This window comes from Lichenostomus cassidix, chromosome 29 (genome assembly GCF_008360975.1).
Source record: "Lichenostomus cassidix isolate B80296 chromosome 29, HeHo_3.0, whole genome shotgun sequence".
Taxonomy (NCBI): Eukaryota; Metazoa; Chordata; class Aves; order Passeriformes; family Meliphagidae; genus Lichenostomus; species Lichenostomus cassidix.
The window spans coordinates 2,451,244-2,475,868 of record NC_139509.1 but is presented as its reverse complement, the minus strand read 5'-3'; the positions used below and the strand labels follow the sequence as shown (position 1 = coordinate 2,475,868).

Sequence of the window (24,625 nt, the reverse complement as noted above, 5' to 3'; positions counted from 1 at the left end):
GGGTTTGAGGGTGGGATGGAAGCAGAACCCTGTGCCACTCACTCTCCACGATGGTCTTGCGCCCCGTGCCATCATCATTGATCTGCTGGATGTTGCCAAAGTGGATGTCACTGTAGAAGATGCGGTTGCTGCCCTTGGAGCCATAGCGGTAATCAAAGGCCAGGGCGATGACATTCTTCATGTGCTCCGCATCCTCAAAGGGCTTGATGGGCGCGTTGAGGTTGTTCTCATCCGAGAGGTGGATGCTCTTGAGGATGGTCCGCTCTGAGTAGAGCAGGTAGCCGTCGTAGTCGCGGCAGCTCACGCCGTCGTCTGACAGCATGCCGTGGGCACAGGCACACGTCTTCTGCCCACCGCCGCGGAACAGGCACAGCTGCTGGCAGCCCCCGTTGTTCTGGGCACAGATGTTGGTGCCTGGTGGGGGACGGGGGGGATTGGGTGAGGGATTGGGCAGGAAACACCAGCTCGGCCAGCTCTCGGTGCTCCCGGAGGAAGAACGGGTTTGGATCACGGCTCCGGTGGGGACATGGTGACTCATTTGTTTCCATCCCCATTCCCCACGAGGAGCTGCTCGCCACGCTCTGACCTACCCTTCTGCCGGGCTCGGTTGAAGACTTTGATGTCCTTGAGCTGCACGCCAATCCCAGTCCGCAGGGACACTGACTCGGTGGCATTGTCCTTGTTGCCTCTTTTGATGGAGCCGTTGGCGTGAGTCCTGAGGAAGGACGGAGTCACCAAGTGACCAGCACAGGACACTTCCCCACCCTGCCACAGCACCCACCAGCTGCACCCACCCTCTGCACAGCCCCCCTGGCACCACACCTATCACTCCAGTAAATGTACTCCTCGAAGACCGACACAGAGAACATGTCCATGTTGTTGCTGGACAGGACGACCTCCCGGTTCTCGCCTGTCTCCAGGTCGATCCGTTCGATCTTGTCTGTCCGAGCATCACACCAGTACAGCTTCCCATCCTGTGGGGAGGAAAAAACATCCCAGTTGGCATGGCGGCAGCATTACAGCACCTTCTGCACCTCTGGCAGGATGTCCCGGGGTTCAGACCACCCTGGACAACCCTGCTGAGATTCTGGAGCCCCAGGGACGGAAACCATGTCCCCAGCAGCAGGACGCAGCCACAGGAACCCTTGGGACTGGTATCATCCTCCCAGATGCCGACTGTACCTCGTAGTCCACGGAAATCCCATTGGGCCAACTGATGCTGACGTTGACCAGCACCATCCGCTCGGTCCCGTCCAGGCGCGAGCGCTCGATGCGGGGGTACTGCCCCCACTCTGTCCAGAACAGGTACCTGAGGGGACAGCAGGGATGTCACCTCAGAGACACCACCAGGAGCCACATCCTGGGGCCCTTTGGCCATTTGAGTAAAGGACAAACACCACCACATTCATGTCCCCACGCTGGGGCTCAGTGCAGACCCTGCCCACTCACAGATCTGGCATCACACCATCTGCATCTCCATCCCTCCCCAGATCCAAACGGCTCTCCTCTCCCTGGCGCTCTGTCCAAAGCTGGAGCCACTCTGGGGAGGCTCCACTTGGATTTTATGACATGCTGGCACCCACCAAATCCCAAGGGGCTGCCAGGGAGTTCAACCCATCAGTGAAAGGAGGGTTAAATCCAGGTTTTGGACTCCTTGGTGTGGCAGGAGACCTGTGAGTGCTTCCCTGCCGTCTGCACACACAGAGCTCTGCCAGGAGGTATGGGGGTCTCACTCTGTGCCCACCCCCAGGTGATGCCCTTCTCTGGGGCAGTGTCTCACCCCTTCTCTGGATGGACAGTGATGGCCCGTGGCTTGTCCAGCCCCTGCGAGATGACCACGTAACGGAAAGAGCCATTCAGCCTGGCCACCTCGATGACATCAAAGCCCTGGTCAGTCCAGTAGATGTTTCCTGCAAGAGGGGACAGTGAATCCCCACACAATCCCACTGTCCCCACTGCCCCCCCAGCTCCAGAGCCCCATCCCACCAGCAATCCAGTCCACAGCGATGCCCTCCACACGGCCAATGCCATTGGTCACCACGTCCTCACGCCACGTCTGGTCCCGCTTGGCCCGGCTGATGGTGCTCAGGCCCATGTCCACCCAGTAAATCGTGTCGTTCTCTGAGAGGGACAAGGAGGCAGGAGGGGAGGTGTCAGTGACCACCTCTGGTCACTCCAGAATGGTAAAAACCTGCAGCCCAGGGCCCTGAAATCCTCCGTCACCTAGACGAGGGGGTGTTGCAGGGCAAAGCGCTGCTAAAGGGGGCTTTGGTGATGGCCCCCTCATGTTCCCTGTCCCCTGTCCTATTCCCAGCCCCCTATCCAGCCACCAGCCCCACATCACCTGCATGGAAGTCGATTCCCACAGCCAGGGAGGTCCCCGACACTGGGACAAGAGCATCCGACTTGTCATTGGGGTCCAGCGGAATGCCCCGGATCCCCTCGTGCACCGAGTACAGCAGGAAGGAGCCAACACCTGTGACAAAGATGTGGGGACAGTCAGACACATCCCAGAACCCACAGGCTGTCCCTCCACCATGGAAAACTGTGACAGAGGAGGAACATGAGCCTGGCAGGCTTCCACAGGCCCAGCACAGACCTCCCTGGGGGCTGCAATCCCCTGGCACAGCCAGTTCCAGGGTCCTGCCCTGCTCCAGGGGGGCACAAGCAAGGCTCCTTCCCACCACCCACCACCCCCACTTGTGCTGGCAAAGGCTCTGTGACGCATCTGGGTCAGGGCAGCACTTGTTATTCAGCCCCTGCCCTGACCCAGATGGTGCAGAGCTCTGCCAACTCCCCCCCAAAACCGCCTGGAACACTTTGCACACAAACAGCCTTTGAGAGGCCCTGGCAGTGCCCGAGGGGATGGTGGTGAATGTGGTGGGGATGTGAGATCTGCAGAGCAAGCGCTGTGCTCCTAGTGAGCCAAACCTGCTGCCCACAGCAAGGGTCCCACCTTTCCTTTGGGGGGTCCCACCTTTCCTTTGGGGGTCCCACTCTGCTGTCCCACTCCCCTCCTCTCGTGACATCCTCAGTGTCCCTGCCCTCATCGGGGACAGCCCATGCAAGAGTCTGGCTGCCACCTGAGCCTCCAGTGTCCCTCTGGTCCCCAGTGTCCTCCCACAGTGACATGGGGTGCAGAGCAGTGGGGAGGAGCCCCCGTGCAGCCAGAGTTGATGTCACCAGCTGGGGTGACCACAGGGTGGCCATGGGGTCTCGCTGCTCTGAGGGGTGGTCCGTGGAGGGGACAGGGACAGGCACACACCTTCACAGGACTGCTGGCCACTCTTGAGGCTGTAGCCCGCCGTGCACATGCAGGAGCGGGAGGTCTCCGAGGTGGGGAGGCACAGCTGAGAGCAGTCACCGTTGTTTTGGCTACAGGGGTTTGTCCCAGCTGTGGCACAGAAAAAGGGGTGTGAGGAGCTGTGGGGAACCAGGCTGCACCCACCAGGGCTGGGCAGCCAGGACAGCACCCAGGTGGACCTGGCATGAGGGCAAAGGCCAGCTCTTAGGGATGGAGCCACCTGGCCACCATGGAGGTGCTGCCCAGCCCCGTGAGATCTCAGCCCAGAACCTCACGCTCACCTTGCTGGATGCTCTCATCATACACCTTCATGTGCATCACCAGCGTGGTGCTGTTGCGCAGCACGGTCACCTCTGTCCCATCCTTCTTGTTGCACGTGCCCATCCTCTCAGAGGCCTGGTCAGCCCACCACAGCTTGTCCCCTGGGGGGAGAAGGCAGGAGCATGGGGCAGTGCTCCCCATCCCCTCCCACCCCAGCTGGGCAGGAGAGTGGCAGGAATGGTGTCCCCTTCACCAGTCCTCACCCATGATGGCCAGGGCGGTGGCTTTGCTCAGCTGGCTCCTCACAGACTCGATCACCTCCAGGTTGCTGCCGTCCAGGTCACACCTGTTGATGGTGCCGTTGCCAGAGCTGATCCAGTACAGTTTGCTCTCTGGGTAGTCAATGGCCAGGCCTGGAAAGGACGGGAATGTCACCACTCTGGTGGCACGCAGGGACTGTCACAGAGCAGGAGGTGGGATGGGATGGGATGGGATGGGATGGGATGGGATGGGATGGGATGGGATGGGATGGGATGGGATGGGATGGAGGGAGCAGGCAGGTGAGGCATGGGTGACCCAGCACAGGGCAGCTGTCACCCCCCGAGGAGCTAGAGAGGGGACTTGAGATTCAGCAGGACAGCAAGATGAGGTGGGTGATCCCAGGGGACATGGAGGGGTTCATACCAACAGGTCCCTTCTGGTTGGTGAAGAGGAGTGTGCGGTTGCTGCCGTCCATGTTGGCCACGCTGATGTTGTCCCCATCTGTCCAGTACAGCTTCCTGCCAGGTGAGGGGACAGTGGGTGAGGGGACACAATGTCAGCACCCTCCTGCACCCTCCCAGCCCTGCAGAGCCCCTCGCCTGCTCGTGGCACAGCCTGGGCAGCCCCACAGCCCCTCATCCCCACTCAGGGGTTGCCAAAGCCCCCTGCACCCCAGGATTTGCACACAGTGGATGCACACTTGTCACAGCCTGTTCTCCTTTGCACACGTGTGTACAAACACATGGCACACCCCCCATCTCCTGTCACACACCTCCTACACGCTGACACACAGGGACAGCACCTGTTCTGTCCCCCATCAAGCACTGTCACACTCACACCTATGCTTGCACACACCTCCTTCCCATCAGCACCACACCCCGCCAGACTCACCCCCGCAGAGGGTGCACCACCAGGCAGTGAGGTTTGTCCAGCCCCTGGATCACAGCGTTCTTGAAGGAACCGTCCAGCCGGGCCACGTTGATCTGCTTCTTGTTGGCATCATAGCTGGTCCAGAAGAGGTTTCTGGACACCCAATCCACGGAGAGGCCGTGAGCGTTGGGCAGGTCTGCAAGAGAACGGAGAGGGGAGCTCATCAGCTGTGAGGATGGGGCTGGGATGATGCTCAGATGAAGAGGAAGGGCCAAGATCATGGAGATAAAGGCTCTGGAAGGCTGGGGGTCCCAGGTCTGGGAACTATAGTTCCCCACACCCACCTGCAGAGACGACAGTCTCCACGCCGGTGCCGTTGATGAAGGCTCTCTTGATGGTCTGGGTGCGGACATCTGACCAGTAAATGCGCTGCTCCAGAGCGTCGTAGTCCACCACAGTGACGTTGTCGATGTCAGGCACGGTGAAGGAGATGATGTAGTTGTAGTAGGGGTTGTCAATGTCCACACCCCGGATCTCCATCTGCCTCGCGTACAGCAGGAACTTCTTAAATTCTGGGAGAAGAAGAGGGGCAGCAGTGGGATCTCAGTTCTGGAGCACTTCCTCATCCCCCCAGCCCCCAGGCAGACCCCTACCATAGCAGGTGGTGTTGTCCTTGTCCAGCTTCATGAGGTGGGGACAGGCACAGGACAAGGTGCGGTTGTAGTTGATGAGGCAGAGGTGAGAACACGGCCCTTTGCCCCCGTTGGCTTCGCAGGGATTGGGAGCTGCAAAGGGGGACAGGACTCAGTGGTGTCCCAGCCCCTGGGGACACCCACCCAGGAGGCCCCCAAGAGCTGCAGTCCCCCCCAGACCCTGCCTGCTCCATCGAGGAGTTCAGACCATCATCCTCATCTCCTGAGAGGGGCAAAGGGTCTGGTGGCAGCATCCAAGTGGGTGTGGGCACAGACCAAGTGCCAGGGCCACCCCCATAGTCCCCTCACTCCATCCCCCCACCTGCACTCACCCAGGGGCTGCCGGGAGGGGTGATACACCTGCAGGTCGAAGGGCTGCGTGTTGGTCCTCTGCACCACGGTGACGTTGTGCCCTGTCCACTTGTTGGCCTTGGCCAGGGTGTTGGTGCGCCAGTCAGTCCAGTACACCTCCCCCCCGTACAGGGTGACGGCGAAGGGGTGGGACAGGTACTCATGTCCCCTCAGCACCTCGATGTGCCCTGTCCCATCATACAGGGCTGAGTAGATGGCGTCCGACCTGCGCCGGGGGGAGATGAGGGTGAGGGAGGTGAGCAGGGGGCACTGAAGGGTCTTTAACCCAACAGCAACAACCCACAGGGTCTCAGCAGCTGTGGGATGGCTGTTGATTTACAACAGAGATTCACAGAGGAGAAAACCCAGAGCAAGGGCTGGCAGATGTTGGGGACACAAACCCCACAGCGTGAAGACTTCTCACTCCCAGCCCAGCGCAACACTGGAGAGAGGGAAAAATCAGACTAGGAGGGATGCAGAAAGACACAGAGAGGTGTCCTGGCCCTACCTGGCGTCAATCCAGAGGATCCTCTTCTCCAGGTAGTCAACAGTGAGCCCGTTGGGCCAACCCCCTGAGCCTGTCTCCTTGTGGATGGTGCGTCGGCCCTCGCCGCTCATGGACGCAGCCTCGATGCGGGGCAGGCTGGCGTCCCAGTCCGTCCAGAACAGGATCCTGCCAGGATGGACAGTGAGCAAGGACAGAAGCCAGTGGCCTCCTCCCCCTGCAAGATCCCACAGTGTCCTGGTGAGCGCTGTCCTCACCCATAGCGAGGGTCCAGGGCGATGGCACGAGGGTGCTCGATGTCCCCAGCCAGCAGCGTGGTCCGCATGGTGCCGTCCAGCTTGGCCACCTCGATCTGGTCCAGGTTGCTCTCCACCCAGTAGATGTTGCCAGCGATCCAGTCCACGGCCAGTCCCTCGGGGGTGGCCAGGCCGTACTGTATGACCACCTCGAAGCTGGTCAGGGCTGTGGGGCACAGGGTGAGGGCTCAGGATGGTGTCCCTTCCCCAGCCTGGTGTCCCTTCTCCAGCCCACCCAGCATCATCACCCCTGTAACCTCAACAGCTCCACCCAGCTCAGCTGGGGTTGATGAAGAGGACCTGAACCACGCCTGTCCGTGGTCCAAACCCCAAAGAGCTCAGCCCCATCCCTAGTCCAAACCCCAAAGGGCTCAGCTCCCATCCATAGTCTAGACCCCAAAGAGATCAGCCCCCATCTATTGTCCAAACCCCAAACAGCTCAGCCTCCATCCATAGTCCAGACCCCAAAGACTCAGCCCCCCATCCCTAGTCCTGCCACTGGGCTCCTGCTGCCCCACTGCAGGGGCAGCACTGATGGGGAGGGGGATCCTCTCTATGCCCAGCTGCTGGGCTGCAATTACCAGCAGGGAAGTGCTGGGAATGCTAATTAACTCCTGCATAATGAGAGCAGAGCAGGATCACTATCAGGGCTGTGGGCTGCAGCTGCCGCATCACCGTGGGGTGCCTCGGAATGCCTGACCCCAGGCCTGCACCCCTGCTCCCCCTCCAACCAGCACCCCCAGCCCCAGGCTCCTCACCCCCATTCTCCAGCAGCTTTCCCCTGTAGATCTTGTCCTCCACCACGTCAGTCCAGTACAGGGAGCTCTGGTTGAGGTGGAAGTCCAGGGCGATGGTGTTGCGCAGCCCGGGCACCAGGACGCTGTAATCCCCCCGGTGCAGGTCGATGCGCCGGATCTCGTGGCGGTTGGAGAAGATGATGAACGGCTTGAAGGGGTCTGGGGGAAGCAGGGGAGGGTCAGAGGGGCAGGGACAAGGCAGGGGACAGTGTACCCAGCCCCAGCCCCAGCTATGCTGTCAGCACACAGATCCCACCAGCACCCAGCCATGTCCATCAGTACAACCCCCAGCTCCATGAGAGGACAAATAATCCCCTAAGGCAGGGGGAAAAAAATATTATTTTGTCCCTGGTGCCCCCCAACACTCACCCAGGCTGCGGCAGCTCTCGCCATCAGGCTCCAGCATCCATCCCTCGTAGCAGGAGCACTTGACATTGTACTTGTCCTGCTCGCACTTCTGGCTGCACTTGAGGTGCTTGGCACAGTAGCTCTGGATCTGGCAGGTCTTGTTGTCAGCACCCAGCTCCATGCCCAGGGGACAGGAGCACACGATGCCCTCGCCAGGAGCCACTGTGCAGTTGTGGCTGCAGCCACCGTTGTTGAGGGAACACTGGTCTGCGGGGACAGGACGTGCTGTCACCTCCTTGTCCCACTCTGTGCTCACCCCGTGTCCCCATGCCCGGCCCTGTGCTCACCGCAGAGCTCGCCCTCATCAGAACCATCGCCGCAGTCATCAGAGCCGTCGCAGAGCTTCTCAGGGGGCAGGCAGATGGAGGTGTTGTTGGCACAGGTGTGAGAGGGGGGTTTGCACACCAGAGACTCACAGTTCTCCTCGTCAGAGTTGTCCTCGCAGTCGCTGTCACCGTCACAGACCCAGGCCTTGCTGATGCACCGGGCTGACGGGGAGGGGGCAGAGCAGAACCAGAAGGGGTGTTATTCCAGGTGTTTCCAGATGTTATTCCAGGTATTTCCAGGTGTTATCCCAGGCATGGGGAGTGTGGGGGGTTTGAGTGGATCAGGGCTCCCCAGAAGTTGGACCGGAGCTGCCCCAGGTGGGACAGGTCAGGGAGGGTCCAGTGTAGGCACAGGGGGGCATCGGGGGCTCAGAGGGTCATCCCCAGAGCCACTGTCCCTCCACCCTTGTCCCCAACCCATCAAAGTGTGTCCCAACCCCTTCCTCAGAGAAGGGCAGAAGGAATCCAAGGATGACTCCATCCATCAAGACCACAGTTCATAGGTTGGCCACTTGTGCTTCCCCATTATCCCAGCACTGAGAAGGACACTCCAGCACCCCAAATTGGGTTCCTCTGCCCTCACCTGAGTCCTTGCAGCCAAATTTGACGTTGGGGTCACAGACGTGGGTGACTCCCTCGCAGTTCTTCTCGTCGCTGGAGTCCATGCAGTCCGTGTCGCCGTCACAGCGCCAGCGCATGGGGATGCACAGCCCGTCCAGCCGGCACTGGAACTCGTCCGTGTGGCAACCCCCGGGTGGGCGTGTGGCTGTGGGGAGTGCACTGCTCACTGCCTGAGCCCCACAGAGCCGAGGGGCTCCAGGAGTGGGGTGACCAGGCAATCAGGGAAAGAGCTGGAGGCACCCAGAGGCAAGGGAGGTGGATCTGGGCACTGAGTGTGGATGCAGAATTCCCTGCCTGGAAGCAGGATGGCTCTCTGGGCAATGCTGGTGGTTGGGGGTCTCTCCCACATGAGGGGCTCACCCTGGTTGGTGCAGTTGGCGTGGGTCTCATCACTGTAGTCGCCGCAGTCATTGTCACCGTCACAGGTCCAGTGCACAGGGATGCAGCGCCCGCTGTTGCACTTGAACTGGTTGCTGGAGCACGAGTGGCTGCAGCCAGCCTCGTCACTGTTGTCCCCGCAGTCATTGTCTGGAGAGGGAAGGGGAGCGGGCAGGGGGTCAGCAAGTGCCCGGCCAGAGGGGGCTGGCAGGAGGGAGGACAGCAGAGACCCCTCGCCGGGGGAAGCGGGAAACAACAGGGACCGGACAGACCACGCCAGCAGACAGGACAGGGGTGACAGCAGCCCCTCGGAGCTGGTGGCAGGACCCCCGCCATGGGCTGGAGACCCCCGGACCTCCCACCCCCCGATTGCCACAGCAACAGCAGCGCACAGAGAAAATGAAACACAGAAACTGCATAGATCAGCCATGAACCTGGGGGGCTGCGGGCGCTCGGCGCCACGGGGTGATCCACTCCAGGGGGTGGGCACTTCTTTGGGGGGCTGGGGTGGCCAATTGGGGGGGTCAGATTGCCTGGAGGAAACCCCAATGCCCGTTATGGGCAGGGGGAGGTTTGGTCTGAGGGTAGCTGGACACTGGCAATGCAGCCCCTCTGCCTGCCTGGCATGGGGGGCCTGGCCTGGGGACCACCACAGGGATCCACTGTGGAGCCCCACCTGACACTGGTCAAGCGGATTTGCCTCGTGGTGCCTCACAAGGGCACAAGGAGAATGGCACTGATGGGGATGGTGGCACTATGGGGACAATGGCACTTATGGGAATGATGGCACTAATGGAGACAATGTCACTGATGGGGATGCTGGCACTATGAAGACAGTGGCACTGATGGGGATGATGGCACTGATGGAGACAATGGCACTGATGGGGATGGTGGCACTGAGGAGGACAATGGCACTGTGGGGACAGTGGCACTGATGGGGATGATGGTACTGATGGGGATGATGGCACTGATGGGGACAATGGCACTGATGGGGACAATGGCACTGATGAGGACGATGGCACTATGGGGGCAGTGGCACTGATGGGGATGATGGCACTGATGGGGACAATGGCACTGATGAGGACGATGGCACTATGGGGGCAGTGGCACTGATGGGGATGATGGCACTAATAGAGACGATGGCACTGATGAGGACAATGGCACTGATGGGGATGGTGGCGCTAATGGAGACAATGGCGCTGATGGGGACAGTGGCACTGCTAGCTGCCGCATGGCCTCACCAGCAGCCCATCTCCAGCACCTGCAGCCCTCAACTTCTCTAGGCTCCCACCAAGAAGAGCTTCCCAAGTGGCTCTGCTCGGTGAGCTGGAAGGAACAGCGGCTCCCTGGCACCTGGCACGTCCCTCCTGCTGCTGGGGAGCACGGGGGACATTGCTGGAGAGCTGGGGGACATTGCTGGAGAGCTGGGGGACACTGCCAGGGGCACTGGGCTGTGGCTGGAGAGGAGGAGGACATAACCACAGGCACCAGGGGCATTGCTGGAGGCACAGGGGACATTGCCAGAGGCACAGGGGACATTGCCAGGGAGGATGGGGGGCATTGCCAGTGTCTGAAGCCCCCAGGGCTCTGAGCCCTCTGGAGGGGGCAGGTTTGGGGGCTTGGGGGGCCAGGTGGGGGCCTGGTGCATGTTGATCTATGCACTAACCGGTAGGCTTTGGACAGTTCTTTTCGTCAGAGCCATCCCCACAATCTTTTTCTGAAACACAGAACCACCAGACAGGAGCGTGGGCACGGTGACAAACACAACACACCACGGTGACAAACACGGCACACGCACAGCGGGTGGCACAGAGACACCGGGACGTGGACAAGGACACGGACACACAGAGGCACCGGGCAGCCCGGGAGGTGACACCAGAAGCAGCGGAGGGTGCTGGGGGAGCAGGGGGCAGCCAGGATGGGGGGACCCTTGTGGTGCTGCAGGTCCTGCCCAGGCACCTGGCGAGGCTCGGGGCTGCACGAGAGGCTCCATGTCACAGCCTGGCTGCCACAGTGGGGACCTCAGGAGCAGGGCCAGCTCCAAGAGAGCTCAGGAAGACTCCAGGGAGAGTCCTGCACCCACAGCTCTGCTCAGCCAGGCACCAGTGTCTCGCCTGCTCCAAAGCCACTAATTATTCCTAACAAGGCAGAGCGGCTCAAAGACTGAAATAAACTTGTGGGGAAGGAAAGCAACCTTGGGGCAAACCCTCTGTCCCAGGCCTGGCCCTGGAAAGATCCAAGGGCAGATGGGAGCTGGCTGGGAGAGCTTTCCTGCCTTCCCTGGGGCTGCAGGACCTGGCTCAGCCCCACCAGCAGCTCCGGCCATGCCATGCTCAGTGCCAGCACCAGGGCAGAGTTTTGGAAACCTCACAAGGGACTGGAACAATCCCTGCCAGGTTATTCCCGCAGCACTCCCTGCCCCAGCACAGCCAAGGGAAATATGGGGCTGGGGGCTGCAGGATGGGCTCAGCTTTGGCTTACAGCCCCTCCCCTGGGGGGTCATCCCCTTGGGGCCTGGCCTCTGCCCTTCAGCTCAAGCTGAGAACTGGCCCTTGCCAAAATGGGGTCCCTGCCAGGCTGCACCCCCGCTTGGGGTCTCGCCATCCCCTCAGGAGCAGCGCAGGGCTGAGTCCTCACCGTTGTCACAGCGCCAGTTGATGTTGATGCAGCGCCCGTTGTTGCAGGTGAATTGTGTCAGGGGGAAGCAGGTCGGGTAGGCTGCAGAGAAGGCAGAGGCACTGTCAGCACGGGAGACATCTCAGGTGCACCCCAATCTTCACAGCCCCATGTTCCCAGTGCTCCCAGTGCCCCCAGTACTCCCAGTGCTCCCAGTCCCAGCTCACCGCACGAGGCAGACTCGTCAGAGCGATCCCCACAGTCATCATCCAGGTCACACGTCCAGGAGATGGGGATGCAGCGGCCGCTGGCGCAGGAGAACTGGTTGGGGGAGCAGGTCCGTGCTGCCAGGAGGGACAGATGGAGTGTTAATGGCTCACAGTACTCTGTTTTGCCAGGGGAAGGTGGGGAAAATACCCCCAGGCTCCTGCAAGACCCAGGTGAGAAGCCAAAGTATGTGCAAGGACATGTGAGACCCCAAAACCTCAGGCTGTGGCTCAGCAAGAGCTCTCCTGCAACTCCCTGAGGACCAGGCAGGCTCCTCACCTGAGCAGGTGGAGTTGGACTCGTCCTCGTTGTTCCCACAGTCGTTGTCCCCATCGCAGAGCCAGCGGTTGGGGATGCAGCGGTTGTTCTTGCACTTGAAGCGATCCGAAGGGCAGGTGTGCTGGTCTGTGGGGGGACATGTGCTCAGGACCTGCCCCTCATCCCATCCCATCCCATCCCATCCCTGAGACAAACTGGGACAGAAAAGGGCTGGAGCCTCAGGCAAAGGGACCAGGATCCCATTCAATATTTTCCTCCTATACCAGGGTGCTTCCCTCCTCAAGCTGGGGAGGGGACAGAGCAGTCCTGACTGCCCAACCCTGCCCCAACCGCTGACCCCACATCTGGGGGAGTCATAGCCGCAATCCCACCGCCCAGGAGGTGTCACGCACGGCAGAGCTCGGGGGCTTCATCACTGTTGTCCAGGCAGTCGTTGTCCCCATCACACTTCCAGCGCTCCTGGATGCAGCGGTTGTTCTTGCAGGCGAACTCACCGGGCTGGCACTGTGGCGGTGGGATGTAGGATGGGTTGGCTGCCCAGGGGAAAGCACAGGCAGGATTGTAACCAGGTGACCAAGTGCAGCTTTCCATGGGTGTCCCCACAAGGGTCCCAGGGCAGCCTACCCTGGCAGGTGACAGAGTCCGGCCCCAGGATCTGGTCCTCGGCACAGGCGCACTGACGGCCCCGGGGGGTGGCCAGGCACAGGCTGCTGCAGCCCCCGTTGTTGACACGGCATTTGTTGGAACCCACTGCGAAGGCAAAGGGGTGACGGGATGGCATTCAGTGCCCAGGGACCCACGGGGGTGCTGGGTGACCCCAGGCCCCTGGACTCCCTCAACAGGAGCCACAGCTGGAAGCCATCTGGAGACCCCAGGGGAGGCCATGGGGAAATGGAATTAGGGTGGGAAAAAGAGGGGAGGCTGGAAGGGCAGGGCACAAGCAACAGGAAAGCAAAACAAGGTGCACAAGGATGACTAAAAGGAATCAAAAAGAGGTGGGGGGCTGCTTAGGCAGCTCAGACTCGCCCCCAAGCCCCATCCCTCCTTCCCCAGGCCCCAACCCCTCGCACCTTGCTGCTGCTGCGCGTCGTACATGCGGATCTCGAAGATGGGCGGGCGCTCGTTGCGGAGCAGGCTCACGGCCTTGGAGGTCTGGTCCAGCCTGTAGATGCTGCCGCTGCGGTACTCGGTCCAGAACAGGAAGTTGCTGTAGTGGCACAGCCCAAAGGCATGGTTCAGCTCCGGGCCCTCGTACACAATCTGCGGGAGGTGGAGAGGCTCTGTTATCTGGGATGGGCACTTGGGGATGGGGACAGGGACAGTGACAGCGACAGGGACAGGGGTGGTGGAAAGGGACAGGAGAGAGGCAACAGCTCGGCTGCCCCAGCGCTGGGGTGATCGGTGTGCCACGGTAGCCCCACTCGCCTTCCGCTCGGTGCCATTGAGATAAACCATCTCAATGCGATCATAGAAAGCGTCCACCCAGTAGAGGATCTTGGCTGGGATGTCCAGGCTCAGCCCGTTGGGCCACAGGACAGTCTTGGAGGTGATGAAGATGTTGCGGTTGGAACCATCCATCCAAGCCCTCTCGATCTTGCCCCTCTTGCTGTCCTTGGGATCCTCCTCCCAGTCTGTCCAGTACATCCACCTGCCATGGACACTGAGCTGAGCCCTGGCCTTGCCACCACAGCTTGTGACAAGACCCCACCATGTCCCCGTGGCTCTGCCAGCCAGCCCTGCCCACCCAGGAACCCGCACCCATTCAAGGGGTCCACCACGATGGCACGGGGGTGTGTCATCTTCCCCTCGATCAGCGTCTTCCTCGTCTGGGCAGCCTTTTCCAGCCGCGCCACACTGATGGTCTTCTTGGGGCCATCATCTGTCCAGTACAGGTTGTTCCCCATCCAGTCCACGGCAATCCCTTCAACGTTGTGGATGCCTTTGGGGAAAAAATGGAGTGGGTTCATCACCAGCCAGGAGGCGGAAAGTGGAAGCAACAGCCCCATATGATTCATGGTGCCTGATCCCGACCCAAACCGATTGGGACGATGGACCCCCAGCCCCAAGGGCACAGGTTGGGCCCCTCAGCCACGTACCATCCTTCAGGATGGTCTCCCGCTCTGTGCCATCGATCTTCTGGCGCCCAATGAGGTAGCTGGTGGTGTCAGCGAAGTAGATGAAGCCAGTCTCGGCGTGGAAGTCCAGAGCACGGGGGTTCATGAGGTTCTCGATGGGGATCATGTGCTCATCCGGCACCTTGGCACCCATGTCCATCCCACGGATGATGCCAGGACGTCCCTTCCCGTACACCAGGAACAGCTCATGCTCGGGCTCTGTGGGGAGACAGGGACAGTCATGCCACCAGCCGGGCAAGGGCAGCGCCGTGGGGATGGCATATGGCACTGGGGCTGTTGTGGGGTCACAGCAGAGCTTCAGCCCCTCGCCCCCTATATTCCCCCAGGAAGGCCAGCACTCACTTTTGCAGGATTTTCCATCACTGCCCAGGCTGAACCCCGAGCGGCAGCGGCATGTCCGGCTCTTGTGGCTGTTCCCCAGCAGGCAGATGTCCGAGCAGCCTCCCGGCTTCCCAAACTGATCTGGCTCACAGGCATGGCTCCGCACTGCAACACAGAGCAGGGCTGGAGTGATTGGGGACACCAGAGCAGTGCAGGGACATGGGACACAGGACACGGGACATGGGGCTGCAACCACAGGGATGTGGGGATTCTCTCATGGGTCCTCCCTGGGCTTTAGGGGAGCTCATTCCTCCTGGGAGCTCCCAGCCAGTCAGGGAAGGGCTGAGCACTGAGGACAGCTCAGAGACGGGAAACGAGTTTCCCATGAGAAAGATCCCTGTGGAGAAGCCAGAATGTCCCAGTACAACACAGGGCCACACTGTCCCATCCTGCTGCACCAGTGGGACAAGCCCCAGAGCAGGGACAGCCAGCACCACCCGGAGAGCCCCTTAATCACACTCCTTCCCCGCTCGGAAATCTCCTGATTAATTTTATATTCTGGAAAATGCCGAGCAGGCTGCAGACACTAAGAGGATTTTAACGGAGTAAATTGATTAACTGCAGGAAGGTGCTGGGGGTGGAGTGGGTGGGTGCAGGGAGGGGTTGGCACAGCACCAGAGCTTTTCAACTCCCTGGAAATCCCTGGAGCACCAGGGTGAACATGCTGGCAGTGGGGACGGAGAGTAAGTGGGACCATTAATATTTTAAGATGCTGCATCTGCTCCCACATCTCTGTACTCTCCATGATCCATCAAATATGTGGTGCAGCTCTCACAGGAGGAGACACAGCGATAGCAGGAAAGAAAGGCACCCCAGGATGTTCAGCAGCCCCCAGTGACCTGGGGAGCAGGAATCCCAGAATCCGTGTGGTTGGAAAAGACCTCCAAGATCATTGAGTCCAACCTGTGACCAATCCCCACCAGAGCACTGAGTGCCACATCCAGTCATTCCTTGGACACCTCCACAGGATGAGGACTCCACCACCTCCCTGGGCAGCCCCTTACAATGCCTGACCACCCTTTCCACGAAGAAATTCTTCCCGAAATCCCACCCAATCCCCTGGCTGGGCAACCAGGAGCTGTTATTCCCACGCCAGGGTCCCACCTGTGGGCTGGCGCCGCTGGTGGTAGATATGCAGCGCTCCACCCTTGTCCACCCGTGTCACCACCTGGTACTCAGTGCTGTTGAAGCGATTGACACGGATGACGCTGGTTTTCTGCTGGGCGTTGGCATTGTCGGAGTTGGTGGCGTACAGGTAGTTCTCAAAGACTGTCAGCCCATACAGGTGTTCGATCTGGAAGGCACCAGGTTGGCGTCCACAAGGAATTTAGGAGCTGTGAGAAATGGGCTCCGAGATGCTCAAAACCCCTGATCTCACCCCACTGGCCACCAGTGTGGTCTTGTCCATCAACAGCACAAGATCATCCTTGGCAAAATCAGCACTCAGCACATTCTTTGCTGGCCCAGTAAAGTCAAAACTGCAGACCAGCAACACCCAGGACACCAAGCACCGATACCAACCCTCTCCCCCAACCCCAACCTCCCCCAACCCCACTCACCAGGATGCCCTGGATGATGGTGTGCCTGTTCTTGCCCTCGTAGTCCACCACCTCGATGTAGTCCAGGTAGGCATCAGCCCAGTACACCAGCCGGTTCACCAGGTCCAAGGTGATGCCGTGTGGGAAGACGATCTTGCTGTCCACCAGCTTGGTGCGGTTCTGCCCATCCATGTCGCAGCGCTCCACCTTGGGGATCTGCCCGTAGTCAGTGAAGAACACCTTGCTGTGAGAGAAGAGCAGAGGAGGGAGCTCAGAGCTGGGATGGCATTTTCACCCCTGGCAGGGGGAGGATGTGGATGTGTGGATGCCCAGCTGGGGTCTGGCACGGAGCTCCCACGGAGATTCAGGTGTGTTGGTGTCGCTGGAGGAGACCCATGTGCTCACACAGGGTTGTAAATGTTAAAACACAACCTGAGGCAGCTGCCTGTGCATCCCAAAGCTGGCATGGCACTTCCCAACATGGTACAGCAGAGCCAGGGATCAGCACTGCCACCACAGAGCCAAAGGGACTGAACTCAGTCACCTGCAGGGCTTGTCTGCACCAGCCCAGCTCGAGCCTGAAGTCTCTCTACAGGATCCTGTGATATTTGTTTGTTTATAAGAAATACTCCCGATTTTCTGCTCAATAACACCGACTTCTTCCATCCAAGCCTGGAGGAAAGTGCCCATCAGGAAAGCAGCTGGTGAGGGGGGAATTTTCCTCTTTAGTGGTTACTCTGCTCTGCCCACCAGAGCCACACCAGCTCCCAGGTCCTGGCAGCTGCCATGTGTGCCCTGAGCTGCTCCGATGATTCAGCAGCATCCTCAGGACTGTGCAGAAGGCAGCAGCCGGACACACGGACACGAGGGAGCTGCTCTGGCCGTGCAATGAGCCAACTGTTTCAGCTCCCAAAATCTGGAGCAAAGCTGTGACCACACTGTGTGGCACAAGCTGGAAGCAGCAGCTTATCCTGAGCCGGGCCAGATGTGTCCTGCAGGACTGAGCCATGCAGAGCTGCCAGGGCAGGAGGAGTGGGAAATGTCCCTGCAGAGAGGGGGGACAGGAAACCCCCGAGGGACAGGCCACCCTTGCCTGCTGTCCCCAAGGGCAGTGAATTCCCAGGACTCACCCCATGGCTGGGTCCAGCGCAATTCCCTTGGGATTGTACAGCTCCAGGTCCAGCAGTGTGACACAGGTGTCCCCGTTCTTGTTGCAGACAAAGATTCTGTCATCAATGTCATCCACGAAGTAGAAGTTGCCCGTGAGCCAGTCGATGGCCATCTGCTCCACGTCTGAGGCAGGAGAGGGACAGAGGGTGATGAGGCACAGAGGAGGGAGCTGGGAGCCCCCTGGGATTGCAAACACCAACACAGCTGAGGAATGAGGTCATGGGACCTGCAGTGGGACCTGCACTGTACCAGGGATCTGCTCTGGTCACCCCACGTGGAGCCACACAGCGCCCACAGCACCCACAGCACCTACAGCAACTCATCCTCTGCTCCCCAGGGAAACAGGACCTGTTGACCCCAGACAAGCCAGAAACATCACACACAACTGGGAGAGCATCTGGGGTGAACACCAGGAGAGTATCCTGCAGGAATTTTGGGAATTCACCCTGCAGGACCACTGAGAATTCACCCTGCAGAAACACTGGGAATTTAACCCTCAAGAACATTGGGAATTCACCCTGCAGGAACATTGGGAATTCACCCTGCAGGAACATTGGGAATTCATCCCGCAGAAACACTGGGAATTCATCCCACAGAAACATCAGGAATTCATCCCTGAGGAACATCAGGAATTCATCCTGAAGGAAACACTGGGAATTCACCCCACAGGACCATTGGGAATTCACCCTGCGGAAACATTGGGAATTCATCCCGCAAGAACACTGAGAATTCACCCTGCAGAAACACAGGGAATTCACCCTGCAGAAACACTGGGAATTCATCCCACAGGAACACTAGCAGAGCAGGGGGAAGCTCTGCAAGGTGGGCACTGGAGGAGGGAGTGGGTGGCACTGAAGGGGCTCCAACAGCGTCACCAGGACAGGACACGTGGCACCGGGGGGGCTGTGGGCAGATCCCGCTGGGCGAGGTGGGAACAGAGCTAATCCAGAGCCGCAGGGACACCCCAGGGCCTGGAGCAGGTGAGAGACAGCACCTGGCACGCAGCGTGTGAGTATTTAATTAAACCAGTGAAAGCCTGTTAAATCGGATAAACCCAACGCACCCGAATTCCTGCCTCGCCACTGGGTCAGTGCTCAGCGCCGCTCAGCCCCTCCTGCACCCGCCAGGCCAGAGGCCAGGCTGAGGGGCTGCATCTCCCAGAGATTCCAAGTGATTTGGGGGGCTTTCCTTGGGATTAGTGCTCACCAAGACCCCCAACACTGCAGCCCCACAGCTAGGGCGGAGCAGGGATGAGGCACAGCAGCCTTGGTCAGAAGGACCCAGCGGTCAGAGGGACCGAGACAGCCCTGGGGGAGGAGGGACGGAGCCCAGCAGCCCCCCAGCCCAGTAGCCCCTCAGCCCAGCACCCCAAGACCAGCAGGACTTGGACAGCTCTGGAAGAGAAGGAACAGGGGCACAGCAGCCTCTCACTTGAGCACCCCGAGGTCAGCAAGACCCAGAGAGCCCTGGAGGAGCAGGGATGAGGCACAGCAGCCCCTCAGTCCCATAATCCCAAAGTCAGCAGGACCCAAACAGTCTCAGAAGAAGCAGGGACAGGGGACACAGCAGCCCCCCAGCCCAGCACCCTGAGATCAGAGGGACCTGGACAAGCCCTGGAGGAACAGAGATAGAGCACAGCAGCCCCCTGGCCCCAACACCCTGAGGTCAGCAGGACCCAATCAGTCCCACAAGAGCAGGGATGGGGCACAACAGCCCCCCACCCCCAGCATCCTGAGGTCAGCAGGACCTGGAAAAGCCCTGGAGGAAGAGGGATAGAGCACAGCAGCCCCTCAGTCCCATAATCCCAAGGTCAGCAGGACCCAGACAGCCCCAGAGGGGCAGGGACAGGGGCACAGCAGCCCCCCAGCACCCCAAGGCCATTGAGACCCAGACAGCCCCGGTGGAGCAGGGCCAGACACCACTGAATTATTAACCAACGCAGGAGCTCGCGAGGGAAAACATGAATCAAGCCAGGAGGTTTTGCAATGTTCCCAACCCCCCCTGCTCCCCTGGTTTGCTCTGACCAACACTGAGTCCATCCACACCGCCGGGCTGGGATGAACCCATGGGATGAGCATGCAGAGAGCTCGGGGTGCACGACCCCCAATCCCTGAGCCCTCCAGGCCTTCGTGTTCCGGCTGTGGCCCTGGGGACGGGGATGGGGACATCGAGCCGACAGTGACCCCCCCTCCGGAAGGGTGAGGCCACGGCGCCCGCAGCCACCACCCGGCGTGAGGCAGCTCGTAAAAACAAGTGGAAACAGCCCGAGCCAAGGAATGAGCATCAACCCCAAGCTGAGGCCGGCACGGTGCTCCCAACCCAGCCGGGGCTGGCATGGGGCTGATGGGGCTACTGGTCCAGCCAGGACCCCCCAGCCCAGCTCCTGGGGCAAGAGAGGGGTTTGTGATGAGCAAAGAACACTTAAAAATTGATGCTGGGGTGACAAGGGCCACATTCTGCCCCCGAGGTGGAATTCTGCTGTCACAACCAGCACCCACCGCCCTCCCCTGCTCCTCCCCAAACCCCCTCTGACGTGGGGAGGGGGCGGCAGGGCCCTGCCGGGGCGAGAAACGCTTCGGCAAAGGGATGTGCAAGAATTCCCCAAAAAAAGCAGGTCTTGGCTGGCGCCTGCGTGGCTGAGTCAGAGTCACAGGACCGGGGGAGCGATCCAAGCAGGGGCGGATGGGGAGCGTTGGCAAAACGGCTCGGGGGCCCTCGCCCCCCACCCAGGGCTGCAGACCCCTGGATTCTCCTCCTCCAGGGGGTCCAGCCGTGGTCAGTGCCCTTTTCCCAGCCACATCCCTCCCAGCCGCAGCTGAGTCCAGCCCATCCGACGTTCACCACCAGTCTGAGAGGAATCCAAAGGGAAAAAGGCCAAAACAAGCCACAGACTTGCAGCCCCACACTCCCCTCACACCCATCCTGCCCCGGCTGACTTCCCAGGGGAGCAGAGGGTCCTGGTCAAGCTGGGGGTCTCCGGCCGGGCCCCAGGTCCGAGCAGGGCAGCACAGGGCTGGGGGGCTGGGGGTGACGCAAGCACTTGCTCCTCTCCCAGGCTGTATTTTTGCAGCTGGAAAGCATTACCCTCCTCAAAGGCTTTTGTTTTCCAGCTTTGCTCCTTCTGTCCCTGCTCGCCATCCTCCCCTCTCCTTTGCAGGAATCCCTTTTTTTTTATTATTATTACTATCATTATTATTATCATCATCATCATCATCATCATTGTTATTTTCATCATTATTATTATTATTTTCAGCTCTTTCTTGTAGCCTCAGCTAAACCTGGATTTCCTCTTGAACTTTTGGTGGAAGCTAATTTAGAAAACGTCTATTTTTAACCCCTGGTGTTGGCTGGCCTGCAGAAACCTTCCCCCCTCCTTCCCAATCTCTGGAGAGCAGTGAATGAGGGGCACAGAGTCTTCTCTCTACCTGGGGATGGTGCCACAGCCATGAAAACACCTCAAACCCATCTGAGGGGACCAGAAGGGACCAACCTGTCCCCTGGAGGGCTCTTGCCACGGTTTCCACGGGATAATCTGGGGTGCAGAGACCATCCCCTGCTCCTGCAGCCCCCCACGGGTGCCTCTCCCCACCAATTCTCATCCTGGAATCAATCCCCCTCCTTGCTCAACCTCGGCGGGGCCTTGCGGGCGATTGCGACACGCCGAGCTCGTTTCCCAAGATTTATTTATTCGAGAGTGTTTGGAAGGGAGCTGGTGGGGGCAGAGAGCAGGGAATGTCGCCTTCCCAAGGCTCTTCCCAGGAGAGGCAGCCAAACAACCTTCCAAGGGCCAGGGGTCCACGCTGAGCCCCTCTCGGGGGGAGGGTGGATGGAGGGAGGATGGAGGATGAGGGAGCACCGAGAACTTCGTCAAAGTTGCTCAACATGGGTTGGCAACTTCAGCAAACCCCAAAACCCACCCTCACAGATGTTTCCTGGTTTCACGCCCGCCACAGCCCAAGCCATCCCGACCGAGCTGTTCCTGAAGTCACCGCCACAAAATCCTCTGTGTCACAACTGTGCTTGGATTTCTCCCTTTTTGTAGAATCCCGGAATGGTTTGGTCAGAAGGGACCTTAAAGATCATCCTGTTCCACCCCCTGCAATGGGCAGGGACACCTTCTGCTATCCCAGAGTGCTCCAAGCCCTGTCCAACCTGGCCTTGGACACTTCCAGAGATCCAGGGGCAAACAAAGCTTCTCTGGGAAATCCATTCCAGGGTCTCCCCACCCTCAGAGCCAGGAATTCCTTCCCAAAATCCCATCTTTCCCTGCCCTCTGGCAGTGGGAAGCCATTCCCTGTGTGCTATCCTTCCATCCCTTGCCCAAAGTCCCTCTCCAGCTCTCCTGGAGCTCCTTTAGACACTGGAAAAGGCTCTAAGGTCTCCTCAGAACCTTCTCCTCTCCAGGTGAACATCCCCAGCTCTCCCAGCCTGGCTCCAGAGGTGCTCCAGTTCTTGGAGCATCTCCATGGTCTCCTCTGGCCACATCCTTCTCACGCCAGGATCCCAGAGCTCCAGGTGGGACAATCCCACCCAAAGAACTGCCTTTGACAAGTGGGTCATTGACCCCACACTTCCCCCTGGAGCTGCAGCCCGAGGTTCTCCCTCCCCTAAGCCGAGCCACCCGATTTTTACCCCCAGTCCCAGCGAGGCACTGCAGGACTGTGGGTTTTTTGGGGAAGGAGCTTTGCTGACCCAGCACATAACTTTGCTCTGCATGAATCAGTTGCCGTGCAGTCTGCAAACACATCAATTGTGGCCTGACAGGAGGAGGAAGGAAACACACAATCTTCCCTCGGATTAAACCAGGGATTTCGACAGTCCCCAAACAGCTGCGAGGGCGACAGCTCGTCCAGACTCACAGTGAAGGGAGGAAGAGGAGAAACCCCCAATAATCGTGGAGGTTCAACAAGCTCAGGAATCAGCACAGCAAGAAATCCCTGAATTCCCGAATCCCTGAGGTTGGAAAAATCCTCCAGGATCATCAAGCCAAACCAATCCCCACCAGAGCCCTGAGTGCCACATCCAGTCCTTCCCTGGACACCTCCAGGGATGGACATTCCACCACCTCCCTGGGCAGCCCCTTCCAAAGCCTGACAACCCTTTCCACGAAGAAATTCCTCCTGAAATGTGTGGATGTGGCACTTGGGGCCATGTTTCAGCGATGGCCTGGCAGCACTGGGTTAATGGTTGGACTCGAGGGTCTTAGAGGGCTTTTCCAACCTTTATAATTCCATGATTCTAGGTCTGGGAGAAACTCCACTCCCCAGCTACCCCAGGAGAGCAGGACAGGGATGGTGGCGAGGAGAGGTCCCAGCTCTGCTGGAAGCAGACAGAAATATCACCAAAGCTCAGAGCTGTGACACCAAATCCTTGTCCCCATTCTGCTGAGGAGCATTTTCCCCCTTGCCCAGCACATGGGACAGAGAACAGAGACAAACCAACTTCCAATAAATAAAGAATAATGAAGAAATCAAGAATAAATAAATAAAATTTATGTCCCATAAATGCACACCTACAGCAACAGCCCAGTTCTTGCTTCCCCACTGCAGACCAGCCCTGACACGAACCCCAAGTGCCTCAGGAGACACCAGGAGAACTGTGGGGTCTGCGGTCCGAGTGACACCACAGCAAAGCTGCCACATCCTACAGAAATCCCGCCTGGACAGCAGCGTCCCCCGCTCCGGGCACAACCCACCCGCGGGGCAAGCAGGGGCCGTGGCCAACTTGCCACCCAGCGAGACAGCCGGGAGGGCAGGCAGCCACCCCACGAGCCCCCCGGAGCCGCCGGCACGCTGCCTCGGCGGAAAAACAGCTTGGAAAAGTTGCCGAATGTTTCGGCTCAGAAACGCCGGCGGCGCAGGAACGGAGGCTCGTCAGGAATGTGGTCCCCAGGGCTGCTCAAATACATCGGTTTCCTACTTTCCTTTTTATAGGGAATGATCCGTTTGATACATTTACATAATACCATAATCTGGAGGAATTTCTGTCTCTTCCCTCCACAGACATCCTCTCCCCGGGAGAACAAGACCGTCTCTGTGACGGCACCGCGCTCCGTGGGTAAACACTGCTCCTGGGGACAATTTTCCTTAATTAGAAGTATGTTAACAGGACGGGCACAAAGACAAACTCCCGCCCCGAAGGGCGCCGGACGGCCGGACAGACACCCCGTGCCCCCGAGGGTCCAGCACGGCCCCCCTGCTCCCAGGAACAGCCAACTCCTTGTTGGGGACAGCAGAGGGGACGGCCACCGCCACACACGGCCACCGCCGTCACGTCAGCCTCGTTCCCTCAGCAAACCAGGCTCAAAAATAAATAAATTCACCCCCCTCTCTGCTGAGATGTTTCGCTCCGAGGAGGAACCGCTGGGTGGAAGCCGGTGGCTCGTGGCCAGGATGTCTGACTCGGCTCTGGGATGGATCCCTGGGGCTCTGCGCACACTCACGCCCACCCTGCACAAGCCAAACGTTCCTCGGGGGTGACACAGCCCCCCCAGGCCACCACAGAGGGACATCCCAGCTCGGGGACAGGCTGGTGAATGGAAGATGCTGCAGCACTGCCCTTTTCCAATGAGCCTTGGACCCCAAATCCATGCTCTCTCTGTGCCTCGGACCTCCAGTGCAGCATCCAAAGTGTCACTGGCACCTCTCCAGCCCCCTGTGACACCGTCTGCAGCTCCCCAGGGTGGGGACACCCCAAAGTTTCGCTCCTCCCCGTGTCCTGGCTCAACCCCGCAGCATCCCTGCGGAGCCCGGCTGAGGCACCGGAGGTGGGAAGAGCAGGAACGGGGATGGAACGAGCTCAGGGCTGCGTGGAGGGCAGCCAAGGGACTGCTAATTACTCTGCCTTAATGAGACCGTTCCATGGGCACAAATATTCCGCAGAGGCCAAGGGAGGGACAGGGCGCTTGGTTTCCTTCTGGGTGAGAGGAGAGAGACACAGGCTTGACGGGAACCCAGGGAATGTCACTGGGGTGAGCTGGGGGGATGAGAAAGCAGAAATGGGGCCAGGGTGGGCAGGAAGAGTCCCACGAGGGTCCTGCAGTGAGCAGGATGGACAGACAGATGTGTGCAGGGACAGACAGATGTGAACAGGGACAGACACACTCCTGCCCATGTGAAATCAAACCCATCCCCAGGCACGAGCATCCTGATGACTCAGGGCATTAATGT

The 24,625-nt window shown here is 59.6% G+C and overlaps 1 protein-coding gene across 6 annotated transcripts in view; it reads right to left on the bottom strand.

Moving 5' to 3' along the window:
* The window catches only part of LRP1 (LDL receptor related protein 1), a 76,458-nt gene that overhangs the window by 25,116 nt on the left and 26,717 nt on the right, over nt 1-24,625 (bottom strand). For 5 of the 6 annotated variants that reach the window (XR_014846322.1, XM_085040912.1, XM_085040915.1 and 2 more), the window contains exons 7-40: nt 17,417-17,579; nt 16,308-16,530; nt 15,853-16,042; nt 14,710-14,853; nt 14,329-14,565; nt 13,991-14,171; nt 13,303-13,880; nt 12,857-12,982; nt 12,625-12,765; nt 12,233-12,358; nt 11,914-12,030; nt 11,708-11,788; nt 9,053-9,220; nt 8,655-8,837; nt 8,033-8,233; nt 7,707-7,952; nt 7,299-7,496; nt 6,502-6,706; nt 6,248-6,412; nt 5,721-5,965; nt 5,350-5,481; nt 5,041-5,268; nt 4,718-4,892; nt 4,250-4,344; nt 3,829-3,978; nt 3,586-3,726; nt 3,266-3,394; nt 2,345-2,476; nt 1,987-2,121; nt 1,781-1,910; nt 1,183-1,309; nt 823-974; nt 591-715; nt 43-414 (exon numbers count right to left, since the gene is read on the bottom strand). Coding sequence is in view for 5 of the 6 variants with exons in the window: in XM_085040912.1 (XP_084897038.1) it covers nt 43-414; nt 591-715; nt 823-974; nt 1,183-1,309; nt 1,781-1,910; nt 1,987-2,121; nt 2,345-2,476; nt 3,266-3,394; nt 3,586-3,726; nt 3,829-3,978; nt 4,250-4,344; nt 4,718-4,892; nt 5,041-5,268; nt 5,350-5,481; nt 5,721-5,965; nt 6,248-6,412; nt 6,502-6,706; nt 7,299-7,496; nt 7,707-7,952; nt 8,033-8,233; nt 8,655-8,837; nt 9,053-9,220; nt 11,708-11,788; nt 11,914-12,030; nt 12,233-12,358; nt 12,625-12,765; nt 12,857-12,982; nt 13,303-13,880; nt 13,991-14,171; nt 14,329-14,565; nt 14,710-14,853; nt 15,853-16,042; nt 16,308-16,530; nt 17,417-17,579 (6,141 nt within the window). In the remaining variant the exon portion in view is untranslated. The remainder of the gene's footprint in view (nt 1-42; nt 415-590; nt 716-822; nt 975-1,182; nt 1,310-1,780; nt 1,911-1,986; nt 2,122-2,344; nt 2,477-3,265; nt 3,395-3,585; nt 3,727-3,828; nt 3,979-4,249; nt 4,345-4,717; nt 4,893-5,040; nt 5,269-5,349; nt 5,482-5,720; nt 5,966-6,247; nt 6,413-6,501; nt 6,707-7,298; nt 7,497-7,706; nt 7,953-8,032; nt 8,234-8,654; nt 8,838-9,052; nt 9,221-11,707; nt 11,789-11,913; nt 12,031-12,232; nt 12,359-12,624; nt 12,766-12,856; nt 12,983-13,302; nt 13,881-13,990; nt 14,172-14,328; nt 14,566-14,709; nt 14,854-15,852; nt 16,043-16,307; nt 16,531-17,416; nt 17,580-24,625) is intronic. The other variant, XM_085040917.1, reaches the window with a different exon arrangement.